This window comes from Prosopis cineraria, unplaced genomic scaffold, assembly GCF_029017545.1.
Source record: "Prosopis cineraria cultivar Desert tree isolate PC_DT_omini unplaced genomic scaffold, ASM2901754v1 PC13, whole genome shotgun sequence".
Lineage (NCBI taxonomy): Eukaryota > Viridiplantae > Streptophyta > Magnoliopsida > Fabales > Fabaceae > Prosopis > Prosopis cineraria.
This window is the reverse complement of record NW_026555344.1, coordinates 38,039,543-38,058,794: the sequence shown is the minus strand read 5'-3', so window position 1 is coordinate 38,058,794 and position 19,252 is coordinate 38,039,543. Positions and strand designations below refer to the sequence as shown.

Genomic DNA, 19,252 nt, shown 5'->3' with positions numbered 1-19,252 from the left:
ATGGCCTAACACAACCCTCCTCCTTTACCCGGGCTTGGGACCGGCTATAAACATAGGCGGAGTTATCAGGTTATAATAAAATTTTAAAAATTTGTTATGCAAATCCTAAATTTCAAGGATCAAATCTCAGGCAAATTTGAGAATCAGAAGTTACATTATCCCAAAATAATTTTGTCAGTTTGAAATTTCATATCTGATATATTTGTGCTTCACCATAACATTCTTCTCCCACCAAAGCCACATTAATTTCAAATGTAATTTCAACCAACTTCTCAAAATAATTAGAAATATTTTTTATATTCTTATTATTTTAAGAAATTTAAATAAATATTATAAATGTTCTACTTTAATTTAAATTTTTAATCTAAATAACTATTTTACTTACATTTTTAAAATTTAAAATATATATATACATATACATAAATCATTTTCCAAAAGAATTAAGTTTGTTCAGAAAAACAATATACCAAGAAGAAAAAAAGAAAATGTGTTGAAAATAATAATAAAGAAAGTCTATAATAATATTTACGTTCTTCTAATTTTTTTTGATAATTCCTTAATCATAATCTAACTTGTCAATCTCTTAATGATATTTATGGTGATAGAAAAGAATCTCTTAATGTTATTTAAATTTATATTTCATTATCTTAAAAATATCGTATCTTTCCTTGGATAGGATTGGAAAACGTATTTTATCTTTTAAACTCTTTCATATAGTGAAGTGTGTGTAGAAGGAGATTGGTGTATATTTTCTCAATTAATTCGTATTCTCAACATGTCGCCTGCATGCTATTATGATGTTTCTTATCAACCTCATCATCCCCATGTCCTTCAAAACTTAACTATACAACATTACAAAACCACAGCTCTAAATTTCAATGTCAAACTTTGCGTTCGTTTCCGAAGTCTTCTCTCTTCTGGTGAGGGACAAACGCTTGATATTCCCTCTCCAATTTCCTCTCATTACATATCATGCAGCGAATTTTTACTAAATGGTTCGAGTTTTCTACAAAGGAATCTATCCCACTATTTACTCACTCATGATGTTCTCGATACATTGATTCCCAACATCATATCTAGGGTCAAAGAATTGTACAATCCTGATCATCTTCCTCGTCCTTCAATCTCTCATGAACATGGGTTTGCTGTATATCCTTTAGCTATTGATATTATTGTTGAATTTTCCCCTATGGATATTGTGAATATGATGGAAGTGATCACATCCGAGTCCAGACAAGAAATTGGAATGATTCCTGCCTCTGAAGAAGCCATTCAATCTCTCAACAAAATCATTTCTCAAGAAAATACTGATGCAGACCAGTGTTGTATTTGTCTAGAAGATTTTTGTGATAGTGTTGAGATTTCCACAACGCCATGTCGCCACAATTTTCATAAAAATTGCATTTTTCATTGGTTGAAAATTAGTCATTTATGTCCTTTATGTCGTTACCCAATGCCAGTGGCTAACAATTCTTAAAAATTATGATTTCTTTTTATTTAAAGAAGTCAGAAAGATCCATTCTTTTTTGTTTATTTATATTATTATTTATGTGTTTGGATGCCTTTTTTTTATACGCAACTTGTGCAAAATATGAAGTTATCTAATATCTAATTTTAGTAAAAAATATTTCTCATCTTTTTGTTTGTAATATTATATGCCGTATAGAATACGCTCCTCCAGATCCCAAATCGTTCACGTCACTCCATGACTATGATTACTTCCCCAAAACGTTGGGGAATCGAGTTGAGGTTGTGAATATTCTAAGTGCAGGAAGTCAGTCAAAGGCTGCCAAAAATGCCAACGCGGAAACGAGTAGAATGCCGCCGTCAGTAATCTTACCATTATTTTATGTGTTTTCTGCGAAATTTATTAGCTTTATTCTCCCACGAACAAATGACTTGGAATTTTTGAGTTTACTCTGAGGCTGCCTCACGTTTGAATGGAATATGACATTCTCATTCTGTCATTGCTAAGCCCCCCAATCTGCCTGTCTGCTTTTTCGTCTGTGTCTTGTCTTTCTTCTGTGCTTTAATGCATCTCTACCAGCCAAACCCAACTCAACTTTTGGAGGGTAAAAGCTGAAAGCCTGAAGGCATAGGCCGGTGAATTCATGTTCATGGTCTTGATCCCCCTGAAGCCACCACTAGTTTCTTCGCTACTTCAGTCTTCAGTTGTATTAGTCTTGAGCACAGTATACTCATCCAATGAGAATATCATTACTTAAATGGCTTTCCTTCATTTTCAGTTATTATTGGGTATTTCTTAGCTTCCACGTCTATATGGTTTCTGGGCATTCTGTCCATTGTCTTGACGACCAGAAACTTCTGTTACTTCAATTGAAGAAAAACCTCAAATTCAACCCTCTTGATTCCAGCAAATTGGTGTTCTGGAATGAAAGTCAACGTTGCAATGAGTGGAGTGGCATAACTTGGAACGGTGATGGACATGTTGCTGGTTTAGACTTGAGTGGGGAATCTATATCTGGAGGACTAAACAATTCTAGTACTCTTTTTAGTCTTCATTATCTGAACAATTTGAACTTGGCTTTCAATAACTTCGGTTCAGTGATTCCATCTGGAATTAAAAATTTGAAGAACTTAACTTCTTTGAATTTGTCAAATGCTGGCTTTGTGGATCAGATACCAATGGAGATTGCTCACCTCACAAGGTTAACCATTCTTGATCTGTCTACTCTTTATTATCTAGGAGGATCAGCTCCGAAACTTGAGAATCCGAATCTGGTGAAGCTTGTTCAGAACCTCAGTGAAGTTAGAGAACTATATCTTGATGGCATTAATATATCGCTGAAGGGAAATGAATGGGGTCATGCTTTATCATCTTTTCTACCTCATCTACAGGTACTAAGCATGTCAAATTGCAACCTGTCAGGCCCCATCGATTCCTCACTTAAAAAGCTTCAAAATCTCTCCATAATTCGCCTGGATCAGAATAATTTGTCAGCCCCAGTGCCCAGCTTCTTTGCTAAATTCTCAAATCTAACCAATCTGGACCTCAGTTCTTGTGATTTGAGTGGTCGGTTTCCAAATGAGATCTTCCAGGTACAGTCACTCACTTCTCTTGATCTATCATATAATCATGGTCTTCAAGGTTCTCTGCCATTACACTTCCCACAGAACGGATCTCTCCAGATATTGATCCTAAGCATTACAAATTTCTCCGGAGCATTGCCACCTAACATAAGCAAATTACGGAAGTTGACCAGACTAGAGCTTTTCCAATGCCAATTCAATGGAAAACTACCAGATTCAATGTTGGATCTCCCTGAGCTCACTTACTTAGACTTGTCGTTTAACGAATTCATTGGTGCAATCCCATCATTTGGCATGGCCAAGAAGCTTACTCACATAGACCTATCTCATAACGAATTAAACGGTGGAGTTGTATCAGTTCATTTCGAAGGCCTCTTGAATCTAGTCAGCATCAATTTAAGGGACAATTCTCTCAATGGGATAATTCCTATGTCTCTGTTTTTGCTCCCATTGCTACAACATATACAGTTCTCCAACAACAACTTTCAAGGTCAGCTAGCTGCCATATCAAGGTCAGCATCGATTTACAGGACAATTCCCTCTAAGTTACAAGTACTTGATTTAAGTAGTAACTATTTAAGTGGGCCTATTCCTCAATTTATTTTTCATCTAGGCGGGCTTAAGATCCTTCAACTGTCTTCCAACAAGTTCAATGGCATGCTGCGGCTGGATATGTTTGAGAGACTTCAAAATCTAACTACGTTAGATCTTTCAAACAACAACTTGTCAATTGACGCAAATGTTAAGAATGCCAACTGGTTATTCTTTCCCAACATGACTAGTGTGAAGTTGGCATCTTGCAAGTTGAGACAATTCCCTAGTTTCTTCAGAAATATGTCCAGATTAACCAATCTAGACCTCTCGAACAATGAAATTAAAGGAAAAATACCCAAGTGGATTTGGGAGCTTGGCTATCTTGGTCAATTAAATCTTTCTCACAATTCAATTCAGGAGATAGAAAGAGTCCCACATAATCTTGGCCCTAACAATTTGTTTGTGCTTGACCTCCATGAGAACAACCTCCAAGGCACACTTCCAGCATTTCCTAAGTCTGCCTCTTATTTGGACTATTCTTGTAATAATTTCAGCTATGTTGTTCCCCCTGACATCGGTAACTATCTGAATTTCACAATTTTTCTCTCTCTGTCACACAATGCTCTCTATGAAAGAATCCCTGATTCCATCTGCAGTGCTTCATATCTTCAAGTGCTTGATCTTTCCTACAACAACTTTAATGGGGCGATTCCACATTGTCTAGCAAAAATTGAGGCTCTTGGTGTATTGAATTTAGAAAAAAACAATCTCAGTGGCAAAATTCCTGATACTTTTCACGCTTTATGTGCTCTTAAGACTCTCGATCTTAGTGGTAATAATTTACAAGGGCCAATTCCAAATTCTCTGTCCAAGTGCACCACACTAGAGGTGTTAGACCTTGGAAATAACAAGATGGATGATCGATTTCCATGCTCGTTGAAGATAATACCTACACTCCGGGTCCTGATTTTGCGAAACAACAATTTCCATGGTCCTATTGGATGTCCAAATATGAAGGGAATGAATTGGACGATGCTTCAAATTGTGGATCTAGCTCTCAACAATTTTAATGGAAAGCTGCCAGGAGAATGTTTTCCGACTTGGAAGGCAATGATGCTTGACGAAGATAAAACAGCGTCAAAGGAAATTTCGATTCACTTCAATTTCTTTAGATTTAGTCAAGTGATCAATTATCAGAACCGAGAGATAATTACCATGAAAGGTCAGGAGATGAACTTGATTAAAATTCTAACTATCTTCACGTCTATTGACTTTTCATCCAATCGTATTGAAGGGTCAATACCAGAAGAGATGATGAATTTTACAGCACTCCACGGGCTCAACCTTTCAAATAATAATCTCTCAGGCCTCATCCCATCATCCATAGGGAAATTGAAAGATCTTGAATCCTTGGACTTGTCAAACAACTCTTTTACCGGAAAGATTCCATCACAGCTTGCAAGTTTGTCTTTCCTTTCATTTATGAACCTCTCCTGTAATCACTTGGCAGGGAAAATCCCAATAGGCACTCAACTACAATCATTCGACGCATCTTCTTTCGTTGATAATAAAGGATTATGTGGACCTCCTTTAGTTAGCAAGTGTAGCAGGGATGAGAGAGGTTCAAAAAATGGTTGGACAAGTGTTGCATCCGCGGATTCAGGGGTTGAATTTGATTGGCAGTTTGTATTTAAAGGAGTGGGTTTTGGGGTTGGATCAGGATTGGTCGTTGCTCTCTTGATGTTTTGGGATGAAGGGAGAAGCTGGAGCAACAACAGCATCGAAAAAGTTCTTCTGTTGATTCTTACTATGATTGACTTGGTTACACCCACGAGGGTTTATGAGGTGGAGAATGATATTGAAGAACATAAATCAGGCATGGCAAGGGAGAATAATCATCACAATGAAGAAGATTGTAATTTTGATTGTCTAAACTTTGGAGGGAAGTACTGTGTTTTCTGCTCCAAGCTTGGCATGAGTATGAATAAGCCCAGTCATGACACATCGTGTACATGCCATCTCTCAACATCAGCTTCACCATCTACTGGTTCTTCAGAGTCAGATACCGATTCCTCTTAGTCACATTCACTATGAAAGCTTGCTCTTCTTTTTCTGTTTCGTTCCTTCGCTCCGTGTTGTGTTGTGCACACACCACCCATGTGTATAATGAAGCTACTTAATAATGAAAAACAACAATGAGAATAAACAATTAATGAAGTCGCTTTTACTTTGTTTTCGGTGTCTTTTGTGGTATCATGTGATCGACAAATTAGTAAAATGCTGCCAATGCTCATTCAGGACTTTCATCAAACAGTTTGAGGCCCCGTTGATACCCTCACTTGGGCACCAAAAATTGCATTTGAAGAAGATAAGAGAGAATCTCAGGGTAGCTAGGGAAAAGGAGCTGCTATAGAATTCACACTTCACAGGATAGAGAGACCGAAGTGATTCTCTTCAGCTTTTTTTTTCACTTTTTCGTTTTCTTAATTCTTTCGTCATAAGTTTGGTTATATTTATTTTCTATTTTTTAATCTAAACTAGCATTTACTACCCCGTGCGATGCACGGGAAGCAAATAATAAGCCAAACATTATTGTAAAAATACTTTCATAAAAGATAATGTCTTCAGCGACAAGCAACAATGAAAATTCAAATGGCAAAATGATAAACAATTGTATAATACATACATTATAAATCCATAGCTTTTGGAAACATGATAAGGTCTAATCTCTCAAGTTTTTAAAGATTTCTGTATACACCACATTTTTTGTTGTTGTTGATCCAACCTTTTCTTCATCATGTAATAAAATCTTGAGTCCATCAATGCTTTTTACCCTTGACAATGCCACATATAATTGTCCATGAGTGAAAACTGGTTTAGTTAGGTATAACCCAACATGACGCAATGATTGACCTTGGGATTTATTTATAGTCATTGCAAATGATAGAATCACTGGGAATTGTCTTCGTCGCATGCGAAATGGCCATCTACTTTCTGATGGATTCATGTCCATCCTATGAATTAAAACTTTTTGATGTTGCCTTGAACCATTCAATGTTATGCCCTCAATAACATTTTTCCCTAGCCGAGTAATGCGCAACCGTGTACCATTGCATAGACCAGACGCTTGGTCAATATTCCTCAATAGCATTATAGGTGCTCCAACCTTCAAAGAAAGAATATGTGGTGGTAATCCAGAGCAATTAATTGTGTTGAGAAACTCAGTTGTATACAAATCATCAAATGAATCGTTGTCTTCTGTAGACTTGCATACAGAGTCAGAACTAAAATATTCCATTGCTTCACCAGGTAGCAACGAACACATATAGTTATTAACTTCACTCACACTTTCAATAGTTGGAGCTAAAATTGCTCTATCGTTAAAGTATGCTATGTCTTCAAAATTGATAAGTAAATTTGGATAAGTGGAAGACACGATGGCATTCATAGGATCTTTTGAATTACAGATAAGCAAATTGTGAGGAATATCAATATTTGTTGTACCATCATGTGGTTGTCCCAGTTTCCCATCACCTACGTCTAACAACCACTTGCTAAATTTTTCCAAAGCATTGCTATCGGTATTCATAGAAGATGATGATAACCGCATATTCCTTGTTAGTTTATATATTTTGCAATGATCCCATAAAGGTGAAGAACTAATACATGCATTAACAATGGTTGCTCTTGTTCCTTTAGGTATGACAGGAAGTATTTGACGGAAATCGCCACCCATAAGAATACACTTTCCACCAAAAGTATCATTTGAATGCATAATATCCTTTAATGTCCTATCAAAAGCTTCTATGCAATACCGTTGAACCATTGGTGCCTCATCCCAAATAATCAATCTAGTGCATTGAATTAAACGTGCCAAGGGAGAGTTTTGTTTAATACAACAAACAGAATCCTCTGTTATTTGGATAGGAATGGCAAACCTGGAATGCGCTGTCCTTCCAGAAGGCAATAAAGTAGCAGCAATGCCACTTGATGCAACAGTTAGGACAATCTCTCCTTTCGCACGAAGTGATGAAGACAAAGCATTCCATAAGAAAGTCTTTCCAGTTCCCCCGTAACCATAGACAAAGAAAAAACCACCATAGGGGGAGTAAACTGATGACATGACATTGTCAAAGACATGTTTTTGCTCAGAGTTAAGAGATTTTACCAACTTTGTAGCTTCTATACCCAAGGCTTGACGATCATAGTTTAATTCCTGTAGCATTAGATGATTTGTGACATCAAAGTTTGATGTTACTACTGGCAATGGAAGTGACGAAAAATCTTGCAATGACTTGCCATTACTATGAAGAAGTGAATCAATCTCACGAAGTGCAGCTTCTTCCTTTGCAACCAGTGGCACATTAATATCTACAATAATTAATAAGGTCAATTATAAGCATTAACTTATGTTGACAATGCAAATAATAAAAGATTATTTAGATTTGCAATTTACCTGACAAGGTTGGATCATTTCGTGGGATGTATAATAAATCTTCAGACAATATCTCAGAAGTATTACTCCATACAAAATCCGGCCGACTCAAGCATGAGCAAAGTAGCATAGTGACAAACATCCTTCTCAACTGAACTCCCGAAGCCCAAACTGAAGCCTCCCTAATTGCATTGATGTACTCCCTATCATCATCCAATAAACCTAGTGCAAAGCAAGCATCTTTGAAGGTTGGATATATAACACCATTAACCGTCTTAATATCATCAAATGAAGTAGGGCCCTTGACTTTTGTCAATAGTATTCTAAGGAAGTAAAGTTCTCCTGATGATGGTGACACGTGAGTTATTCTACCTACTGCAAAACCTCTTTTTCTTTCTTTCCAAGCTCTTTTATTCCTTTCATAGACATAATGATGTGGGAATTCAGAATATGTAAGAGTTTTGGCAAGATCTTGGTTACCATTCATTTCCATCCAAGCTAAAAATTGTGATTCACATACTCTTGGCTTATCTAACAACTCTGCCACGTCGTCTGTATTTGAGTAAACTATAGGTTGCTGATTTGGTAAATGAAAACTTAGTCTTTCAACAGAAGGATGTCTGTGGTGGATGTCAAATCCAAATATACGCCAGGATCCCTCACAAGCAGAAATATATCTACAGTTATAATACTGCTGAATCTCGTCACTGTTGTCATATATTGTTGCCACCACTCTATCATTTCCTTTGCTGATGTACTTAAATAAGTACTTGATAGAAGTGGAATGATTGCATTTCTCAACATTGATATGAGCTTGAAACATGGTAAGAAGGACAGAGTTATATGGGACAACAAATCTATTGTCTAAATGAATACCCTTTACTTCAATATCTCTCCCATCATTTCTTCTTTTATATGTAGGGTATCCATCTTCATCAATCACTGTTTGGTTGTTGAATTTTTTAGGGAAATATTTACTGCATTTCTTATCCTTCATGCACGGTGACTTAGGATTGCTTGTACCACATGGACCATGCATCATAAATCTCTTGACCAAATCATACAATTTTGGCGAGGTATGCTTATCTGGGATTTCTGCAAAGATTACCCTGTCGACACCATCCGAGTCATTGATTTTATCATGCTTGTCAAGGAACAAAAGTATATGGGCATGAGGTAAACCCCTCTTCTGAAATTCAATAGTATATACCTCTGTATATAAAGAAGATATAATAAGAAGAAGTCCAAACATAGAGAGATTAAAAGCTAGAAAAAATGGAGGTAATAATTTAAAAATGAAAGTAATAAATTATAAGAAAAAATATACATTTGAATAGTCATGGAATTTTACCTGCACGTATAGTTCCAAAAATTTTCTTTTCTTTAATTGTCTTCATCATCGATTTCAACTTCAATTTGAATACCCTAGATAATATATCTGGCCGATCTGATGGAGATATAAAATTTCGATCACAAAACCTAGTAATTTCTGGCCATGCTGGATTGCAAGTGAAAGTAAGAAATATATCTGGATATCCTGCCCAACGACAAATAGCCATAGCATCTTGATAATTTTGAAGCATGTATCTTGCTCCTCCTGTAAAAGAAGATGGCAAAATAATTCGCCTTCCAGTTGCACTTGCATTTCTTTCTCCATTGATCAATGCATCTGACAACCCTTGATACAAATCAACTCTAAGCTCCTTTTGATGAGTCCTGACCCATAATAGTCTTTGTGATTCAATCATTGTATATCCATCTACAATGAACTGCTGTAATAATCTACGGGCATGAAGTAATATTGATACCTCATTTTGATGGGACATAAGTCTGTAAGAGAAGTATTCTCGCATGCTGACTTTCTTTTTCTTCTTTGTTCTAGTCAATGTTTCCTCTCGATGATCAATATCATCCCTATATCCATCCTCACCAAATGGGAATAGAATAGGATATTGAAGAGGAAGATAAGATGCATGCAATTCACTAATACGTTGAGGAGATCCTGATAATTCTTCTATGATAATATCTCTCCTACCGAATGACATGTCTATATCGCCGACGACTAATGCTGCAACTTCAGAGGCAGACGGAAGATTGTAGTTACGACCATCATGCTGCCTTGTACCAATCAAGCATAACTTCAATTCATTATAGGCATGGTTTTTGATTAGTGACGAGGCCATTCGGTATTGCTTCACAAAAGGATTGAACTCATCTAAGACATCTTTAAGAAGATGAACTATAACATGATCAATCTTCAAACCTGTATGATGGTTGCTGATATAATTGAAATGCCAATGTTAGTATTCATCAAACTTTTATTATTAAATATGATAAAAATTTGAAAAAGGAAATTACCTTACTGCAGCTATTCTATTTGTAACTTCATTTTCAGTATCATAAATGTATAGTTGTGAGTACACAGGTCTAGCTCCTTCCAAGGGTAGTAAACTTCCAATCATGTGGTAATTCATTCCAGACAATATAAAAGAATAAGGACCACCACCAGAGTTAATTGAATGGTTGATCTTTCCACCCATAGATGTAAATGAAAACATGTTGTTGTATTGTCTTATATTTGCTAAGAAATCCTTTGAATGCATAGACTTCTTGTCAAAGAATAGTCTCTCTAACATTGGTGGCGGTGGATGTATGGTTGGTAATACAACCTTGCCCTTAAGGCAACAAATTGAGAATTCCATGGTTCTTCTAAATGTGTCTTTTTTGACACGCTCATTCAACCATAGTTCAGCTCCACAAAATATGCATATCTCAGTAGGATCTCCTTCATCTATATATTCTATATATTATTGTTAATAAGTTAGTACTTATTACTCAAAGTGATGCAAGATTAGAATAAATATTGTTCTGATAAAGATTTAAAAAAAATGATATAATATATTGATAACTTATATGTTGACATAAAGGGAAACCAATTAAGATGAGTGATAAATAGAAATCATATTAAATCAAAAAAAGAAGAGGTATAAAAATACAGTGTTACAAAATGCTCATAAATAATAGTTTCTTTAAAAAATACAATTGTAGGTACCAATTAAAAATAAATATATTCATGAATATATTTGACATTATAAATATAATTGATTTTATCTATGAAAGGTTTGTGAAAGACCTTTAAATAGTGGTTGAAACATCATGTAATGAGGTGGCTACTTTTTTAATGATAGGCTAATGTATTTTGACATATTAAAAAGTTTTTATGCATATAATGGAAAGTTTATGGAGATACGCAATTTACACAATTCAAAAATACCAAAGTGTAAAATATAATGTTTATAACACATAAGCAATTAATTATAAAATTATAAGTAACAGTTCATAATATTATGATGAAGATGATAAGCATTATACCTGGTGCAATGCCTTCCTTTTGATTATCCTCAGTGTTATGATTTTGTATGGTGTCTAATTCATCTAGAAAAAATGTAAAAAAAAAAAAAGGTACAAAAAAAATAGAACTTATTCATAAAATAATATTTATATATTTATAAATTGAGATAATATATTTTTAACATATAAATCATAAAGTAATTACTTATCTAAAAATAACTTAAATAAATGGAAACATATATTACCTCCAGATTGTCCATTGGAGTGTTCGCTATCATCATGAATTTCGTCATTATTAAAATCATAATTGAATTGAAAATCTTTATATTTGATTTCAAGACCTGTAAGAAAACAATTCATGCATCATGGAAACTAATATGAAATGTTCTTGCAATAACAATGACAATAGTCTTACCTGTTGAGCGAGAAGGTTGGTCATTGATCCTAATATTATTTGGATTCATGATAACTGCAAATAATTAGGTTGACCTTGTTCATTCAATTCATTCAATGTATAAAATAATCAAGTGATGTAATAAAATATTTATTTAAACATTGAATTTACAGTGGGGATGTGACTATACCTTTTTCTGTTTTGTGCTTTCTATTACTGGATTTTCCAATTGATATTTGTGTAGTGGTTTCATTGCTAATGTTTTGGTTACCAATCTCAATAGCTTTGAACCTAGCACTCTTTCGCTGATAAACATTCTCTTCCAAATATGAACATGAAACCCAACCAAATGATGTTTCCAATTAGTTATGCAATGTAAAAGATGATGAGGAAACAGTATGTGGAGATATTGTAATAGGAAAACAAAGATATTAACTTAAACCATATGTTCACCTGCCTTCGGTATGGTCTGAAATCTTTGACATAAATTTTTTGCTACATTTGTCAAGTCCTTCAAAGCTTTTCTTTTCTGTCTAGTTTTTAACCCTTTTTTCATATCTTGTGAGAATATTGTATTTGACTGTGTACATCGAAAACTGCATTCTGGGCTGGTTAGACAAGTTGAGATATTTTGAATGGATTGAGGACTATTGCCAGGTTGCAAGTTATCTATCATCAGCAAAGACAAGATATACTTGAGACAAGCTTGAGGTATATGTGAATGCATTTTAGTGGTTACAAAATAAACATACCTGCGACAGTTTCAGAAATGATGCTTGTGCATCTATCTTCTTGTGTCTGTGTTGCTTCATTTTCTGAGAAAATGATTCTTCTCTTCCTCGGCATTATGGAAAAGTGAAACTGTTTGGGGCGTTAATCTGAAACAGGAGGAGAAATAAGCCTTGTCTGAAGCGTATGAGCATCTGTCATGTGTGAATAAAAAACAACTTGCTTCAAGAGATGCATGTAATATGTTTGTTTCCCATTTTTTTAGTTCACAGAACCCATGACGTGTGAAAGTGACAGCACTTGGTAGCATTCTGAAATTTCATGTAAAGATATATATATATATATATATATATTATAAAGCATGTAGTTTGCAAACTTAAAGGTGGGTCAATAGAAAAAGTGTTTTTTCGTTTTTATGTAATTGGCTCAATAAGGTTGTCAAGTTCATAGGTCAAAGCAAGTATCCTTTCTCATTTGTCCCTTCAGTGTTTTCAATTGGGCCATCAATCCATAAAGTTTGTCCTAACTATCTACTTGTTATAATAAAAAGTTAACTTGAGTGCATGTTCCCATAAAGGATAAAGCGATTTAGAGTATCCCATAAGATATGTTAAAAACCATCAAATTTCAATAAAGGTGATAGTAATTTCAAAAGATAATATAATTTTCAAAAAAACATGATGGATGGTAATGTTCCAAAGCCATATAGATGTATAATTAGCATTAAATCAGTAGGCCTTACTTAGGTGTCATTCCAGCAAAATATGTGTTTATTTATTTAATTAATTATCCAAAAACATATAATTGGTTATTAATTTATTGTCCATTTAATTGATATTTGTCTTGATTCCAATGCTAATTAAGCACAGATTAATTCTCATTTCTCTAATCCTTATCATCATTTTATTCATCATTAAGTACTTTGAATATCTTTCCTGATGATCTGTTGAAGTGTTAATTAATATCAGAGTTTAAACACTATAGAATACTTTAAAAACAACAAAATTAAACTAAAAATAGCACACTCTTTGATAACAATAATTTGGTTCTAATACATGACACAATAACATAACAACGAAGCTAAGGAAATAAGGAAGAACTAAACACCAACAACATTGAAAGTCTTAAACTAAAACATAACAACCACGGACACTAAAGAACATAAACTAAACAACAATAAACATTAATACATAAAGTGCAGTCCTAGCTATAAGCTGGTATTCTACACTACTTTTCTTGCTTGATAGCTTTAATTGGCTTTGGCAGCGAGGCAAAAGATGCATGCACTTGAGAAGACTTTTCAATCTCATCAACAACAGCAGATCTCTTCATAGCATTTCTCCTCTTTCCCTTCATGTAGGTGGTGGAAGGGACAGTTTTTGCAGCAATCAGTTGAGACACATCCATCTCATCAAGCCCAGCATTAATATCATTACTATGGAAGTCAGTTGGTGAATCTTTGGCATCATTGTCAACAACAATAGGGTTTTCCATGTTTGTCTTTTCTCCCTATCAAATGGAAAGGATGTTTAGAAATACATAAAACATATGATATAAGATTAAGTATAGACAAAATTATGTCACCTTAACTACATCTTCCTCAGTAGAAACTTCTTTGATACCTTCACCAATACCTCCATCAGATTGTTCTTCTACCTATATAAACAATAAGGTGCATCACTTAAAAACTAAATACTCATAAATGGCTAACTCCCTAACAAACACTTAATAGATCGTATTGTATATTATAAAGGAGTGTAATAAAAATTACATCAACTGCTTCAATGAATTGATTCATTAAATCGCCACATTCAGTATACTGAAGTACACTGATACTTGAAGATGGATATTCTTTATTGTAGCCATTAAGTTTCAACTTTAATAGCATTTTCCTGCCAACCAGCTGATCCAACTCATATGGGAAGTCATAGGATCGCTTATCCTTCAAGTAAATTAATGTCTTGGTTAGAAACTAATAACTTTATTCAACTATACATACACAACACTAAATAGGAAAACATGTATACCTCATGAAGAATGACCTTAAGCTCTGTTGCTGTTTGTCCTAATAGTTGTATAGCCAACTTGTCCCAGAAAACAACATTAACCTTACCAGTTTCATCTTCCACTGTATAGTGTAATTTCAGCCTATAAAAAGGAACAAATTAATCAAACTTAACATGAACCAATCAAGAAATTTGAGATTTTAAATTAGACTTGTTCCAGTTATATATATATCATAAATTGAATTAGATATTTACTTTGTCTCAATAGATGCAGGTTTCTTTTTACACAATGGGCAATACAAAGAACCATTCTGAGGCTTAGGCTTAGATGCACATTTTGAACACCCATCATAATTCCAGCCATTTCGAGTGTCCAGCTTGATAATCACACAGCTTATCAAGAAACTTGATTCCTACAATGTTAAGGAGATAGTATCATTATCTTTCCTCATGTACATGTTTGACTTGGAAAGTGAATATACTAACAGCTGGTTGGTCATGAATTTGGGCAATATTTATTTTCCTTGTGTTTCTCATCATATTGGATGCTAAAGTTTGAGTTGATGGTTGGCTGATGCTCTGAGCAGAGGTACATATCATTGGTGATGTCATCTCCTTCACACTAATCATAATATAAATGTGTAGGTGATCATTAAACATGTTATATAAATTATTCTTTTAGGTCGACACCCACAAAATTATTAATCAAACTAACCTATCCATCATCTCCTTCACCTCTTTTATGGCCAAATTATAAAGAACCCTAGTAGCATTAAAAGAGCTGGATATTTGAGGTCTCCCTGTCACAATATAAAGTTACTTAATTTATTAGTATGATTGAACAAATACAAAGTTAGAAAATGAAGGAACCAAATACTGTCATTACCATCTTCAGTGAAGCCTATTCTGCACAGATTGATAACAACCACAATAGGGCCTTCTTTATGTTCAAGTTGTGCCATGTATGCATTAGTAGAGCATTCATCATATAGAACTAACTCGACATCATTATCACTATAGAATAAAGATGCAAGAATGATGGTCATCAATATTTAGTAAGTGCTTGAACATAATGTCATAATAGGCAAAAGAAAGTGAAAAGAAATGTAAGAAAAATTGAGCATACTCCTTGCCCACCAACAACATGCGGAGTTTGTGCTTAGTCTCATTATCCTTGCGATACTCCTCAAGATTACTTATCTTCTTCAAGTAACCTATGACATCTGCAAAATAATGGATTTGGAGTTAGATATTTATGTAATACACCTTATATAAGAAACAGTACTTGCATGGAGCAAACTCACCAAATAGATGGTCAATCATTTTTTCGTCAGTGACTTTCTTGATCTTGGATATTGGAAAGAATGAAAATAAGTCAGGAATTGACGCTGCATCTTCCCTTATATATGTTTGCTGGCTGAATGCTATCTTAAAAGGATGAGTGGTTGCTCTAAATTGGTTTTCATTTTTAGATAGCACAAAGTTGGCAATAAAGTAAACATGTCCTTCCAAAGGGAAAGATCTAAACTGATCATGAAGGCTCTTGTTCAAGACACTTACTTGAATCTTGTTCCCCTGTGAGAAAAAATGAGGCATATCTATGAAAGGCAAGAAATAATGGAGAGATCAATGGAAGTAGCATTAAACATTATACAGATTTAAAATGAGTAAACAGTATCATATAAATTACAAGGCACCTCAACGTCAACTAAGATCATGGTTATGCAGAATAGTTCATTGGGTGCTGATTTATGGAAAACATTCCACTTCCTGTGGATTCGAACGATAATTTTCCACCTATCAGTACCATCATGCAGCTGGCTAATCAAAGAAGTTGTAGACATTGTTTAGAGTAGGCAAGTGTTATATGGAAGATAGTGATTAGAAGGGTATGAAGAAATGGAGGCTGTATATGCAAGGTTATATAGATGTAGAAGTGCATTCCATTTGGTGGGGAAATTATAGTGAATTAGGATAATTTCTATTATATATTTTATCATTTTTATTTAATGAATTAGAATTAGAAGTATATTCTGGAATTTATGCACAAATATGGTAGCTGACAATACATCTATTGAAGCATGAAACAGCAGGGGTATCATGAAATGGAAAAAGATTGTGTGTCCTGAGTATTTAGGCATCTTTCAGTGATAGGACAAAACATTTAAAAGAAGTTGACCATTGATTTTGAAAAGATATTTAGAATGGATATGATAGAGCAATGGATGTTGTATATAGTAAAGAAGAGTGAGTTTTAACCTTTTTCTGTACAAACACGTAAAGGATATGAATAAAGACATTGAGGAGTGTAAAAATAAAATATTCACACATTCCAAAGATATCAGTGGCAATACATGATTACTTTAGAAACTGGCAATACATGTATTGAAGCATCATACAGCAAGGAAATATGAAAATAGAAGGTGGCCTGCTATTGGAAAGGCCAAAATAATGAAACTCTTTCTACACTAAAAGCTGCAATAAGAACAATGCAGATTAAGCTATTACAACAGGCAATGAAATGATAAGGAAAAGGGATGAAAAGTTATTTCACGATAGGTAGTGTAAAGTTAAGAACTACCTAGAGATGGCCAAACTTTTGTTTGATTCATCATTAAGATTCATGCATGGAAAGAACATCCAAGATAGCAAAATGTTATAATAAGTAATTTACTTTCCGCATACTATTTCAAGTATGTGGAGAAACCATTAAACATTAACTTGATCATGGTTTAAGAATAAAGTTTGAAAAAAACATGAAGTATAGAACCAAAATATTAAGTTATATCTTACTTTATGTCTGGCCAACTATTAACATTTCCATTGGAGTATCCTTAAGTGATAAAAAGGAAAGATAGAGTGTTGTAAGGCAAAGTTCAGGTTGCAATAGAGTATGAGTTAATATATGTTTCAAAAAAAAATCATAAGTATTGTCACCTATAAATCAAATACCATTAGGTTGATAGATCGTGATCACTTCGGATAACCAAGATCGAGCTCATAGACTTCTTGGCCAACACAAGCATACATCTGATCTACTTTGATGAGTATATGCCAGGTTATCTTGGTTCGATCAAGATTGTTGAGTAGAACAAAATGATTTTTGTCTAATGCATTAACGTTATAGGCATCCATTCTGGGTTAGACAAAGGGAAAATAGAGAAGGATTAAATACAAAAAAATATATGGCCTTTGTATTAAAAAAAAAGTGAGCAGATGTCCTAATCAGGGGGTATGGTTAGATTGTGTTGAACTATAAGACCAGCAAATAAGGACAGAAATTGTTATAATAACTAAGTAAAAAAACATGCAAATAAATCAAGAGAAAATACATCATATACCAGTAAATACATTAACTTCACCCAGCTTTCAGACTGCAAGATACAACCCTAGGACGAGTTCGAGAAGAAGATGGAACGGGCGACGGCCGAATAGAAAAACAATCTCAAGACAGCTTCAAGGCTTCCATCGAGTTAGGATAATCATGCAGGAGGCTCCCAAAAACTATTTTAGAGTGACATTTCTGACCGATTGAAAGAGAAGGGCACCGTAGGGTTGGTGGAAGCAGAGTAAATTAGGGAGAATCTTGCCAAAAGAGAGAAAGGGTAGTGAATGGAGACGTCAAAGTGAGCTGCACGATTCAAACAGTGGGTAGTGTCAAATACTCTCAAATATTGGAGATTTTCTTTACACAATGTATACTGGTATAATTCAATGGATAAAACTTTGCATCCTCACTTTATCGTACATATTGAGGTGACTTCACCCATAGCAAGTAAAACACCAAAAATGCCCATCAGCCCCTTTGCTTTTTTGTAAGCTGTGAAGGAAGACATATTTCAGCTCTCTTGGAAATGCCGTAAATACCCCCATTTTACTGTTCATAAGCATTAAGTTTTGGAACTGTTATATATTATATATTGATAACAGACAAATTTTTATAAATTAAATTTAAATTATTCTCACACTCGTCCAAATTATAAGAAATTTTTGTTCAACTCATCTTGATTCAAAATATAAGACACTTAATAAGTTTAAATTTTTTTATTTTACCTTTATATTTATTAACTTGATTTATTGTGATACCGTATTTGTATTTATTACATTTTTTTCACTCTTCAGCTAAAATTGTATTGGTCTATCAGGAAGTTAATGCTTTCTCATATTATAACACTTCATTAAAAAAATTATCTCTCTCATTTAATTTATTATTAAAAGTGGAGGACATGGTAAAAAAAATTTATGATATTTATAATTAAAAATTAAGATATAACTAAATTTTATCGGTATTCAAATTATAGTTATAAATGTCTTGTATTTTAAACCGAAAGAGTATGTTTTAAAAATTATATAATAAATTAACCTCAAAACTTATAAATATGAGCAAGTAATTTATTTTAATTAATATTTTTATTAAAAGTAAAATTAAAAACAAAAAAATCTAAACATTTTTTGTAAAAAGACGCAAGGGTTGCTGGTTAGGTGGAGAGAGCCCAATAAACTCTGCCTTGAAATGGGCTAAAAAATTCCAGCACAACCCACTAAATCATATTCCATGATTTATTGCCAAAGTTTGCTTCCCCAAAGCCTCTCAAAAAAAGTGATAAACATGCGTGGCACAGGGTCGCAGGCTCGCAGCCCAGGGCTTCCGAATGGCCCCACAAAAGAAGGGTGAAAAAGCAGATGCCACAGCGACACTCGTCTCGATCCTTCAATTTCATCTACAACGTTCCTCCATCTTCCACGTGTCCC

General features: G+C 34.2%; 4 protein-coding genes across 4 annotated transcripts; 1 reads left to right on the top strand and 3 right to left on the bottom strand.

Annotated features, from left to right (window-relative positions):
* The first annotated feature begins 1,878 nt into the window (after nt 1–1,878).
* Nucleotides 1,879–19,241, top strand: LOC129290185 (receptor-like protein 7). Its single transcript, XM_054926896.1, has 2 exons — nt 1,879–6,029; nt 19,123–19,241. The coding sequence occupies exon 1, from the start codon at nt 2,206–2,208 to the stop codon at nt 5,662–5,664; it is 3,459 nt and encodes a 1,152-aa protein (XP_054782871.1). The 5' UTR covers nt 1,879–2,205; the 3' UTR covers nt 5,665–6,029; nt 19,123–19,241.
* LOC129290186 (uncharacterized) lies at nt 6,630–8,161 on the bottom strand. The gene is made up of 3 exons (XM_054926897.1): nt 8,042–8,161; nt 7,524–7,956; nt 6,630–6,751 (listed from the first exon to the last, which is right to left on the bottom strand). The coding sequence occupies exons 1-3, from the start codon at nt 8,148–8,150 to the stop codon at nt 6,736–6,738; spliced, it is 558 nt and encodes a 185-aa protein (XP_054782872.1). The 5' UTR covers nt 8,151–8,161; the 3' UTR covers nt 6,630–6,735.
* LOC129290098 (uncharacterized) lies at nt 8,431–12,611 on the bottom strand. Its single transcript, XM_054926803.1, has 9 exons — nt 12,518–12,611; nt 11,956–12,084; nt 11,787–11,840; nt 11,617–11,712; nt 11,393–11,455; nt 10,379–10,820; nt 9,372–10,297; nt 8,541–9,232; nt 8,431–8,436 (listed from the first exon to the last, which is right to left on the bottom strand). Exons 1-9 carry the CDS (start codon nt 12,609–12,611, stop codon nt 8,431–8,433), a joined length of 2,502 nt encoding a protein of 833 aa, XP_054782778.1.
* On the bottom strand, nt 13,722–16,344 carry LOC129290097 (replication factor A protein 1-like). Its single transcript, XM_054926802.1, has 11 exons — nt 16,198–16,344; nt 15,805–16,075; nt 15,627–15,723; nt 15,387–15,514; nt 15,216–15,300; nt 14,987–15,122; nt 14,756–14,913; nt 14,522–14,642; nt 14,266–14,436; nt 14,079–14,150; nt 13,722–14,003 (listed from the first exon to the last, which is right to left on the bottom strand). The coding sequence occupies exons 1-11, from the start codon at nt 16,342–16,344 to the stop codon at nt 13,722–13,724; spliced, it is 1,668 nt and encodes a 555-aa protein (XP_054782777.1).
* Nucleotides 19,242–19,252: the final 11 nt, after the last annotated feature.

Coding starts and splice junctions, on each gene's coding strand:
- LOC129290185 (XM_054926896.1), top strand. CDS start 2,206: ATGAGAATATCATTACTTAAATGGCTTTCCTTCATTTTCAGTTATTAT.
- LOC129290186 (XM_054926897.1), bottom strand. CDS start 8,150: ATGCTACTTTGCTCATGCTTGAGTCGGCCGGATTTTGTATGGAGTAAT. Junction 7,957..8,041: donor AAATGATCCAACCTTGTCAG/GTAAATTGCAAA, acceptor TAATTATTGTAG/ATATTAATGTGCCACTGGTT.
- LOC129290098 (XM_054926803.1), bottom strand. CDS start 12,611: ATGCCGAGGAAGAGAAGAATCATTTTCTCAGAAAATGAAGCAACACAG. Junction 11,841..11,955: donor AAAGCACAAAACAGAAAAAG/GTATAGTCACAT, acceptor AATTATTTGCAG/TTATCATGAATCCAAATAAT. Junction 10,821..11,392: donor AAAGGAAGGCATTGCACCAG/GTATAATGCTTA, acceptor AATAATATATAG/AATATATAGATGAAGGAGAT.
- LOC129290097 (XM_054926802.1), bottom strand. CDS start 16,344: ATGTCTACAACTTCTTTGATTAGCCAGCTGCATGATGGTACTGATAGG. Junction 15,515..15,626: donor ATGTTGTTGGTGGGCAAGGA/GTATGCTCAATT, acceptor TTTATTCTATAG/TGATAATGATGTCGAGTTAG. Junction 14,437..14,521: donor TTAAGGTCATTCTTCATGAG/GTATACATGTTT, acceptor ATTTACTTGAAG/GATAAGCGATCCTATGACTT.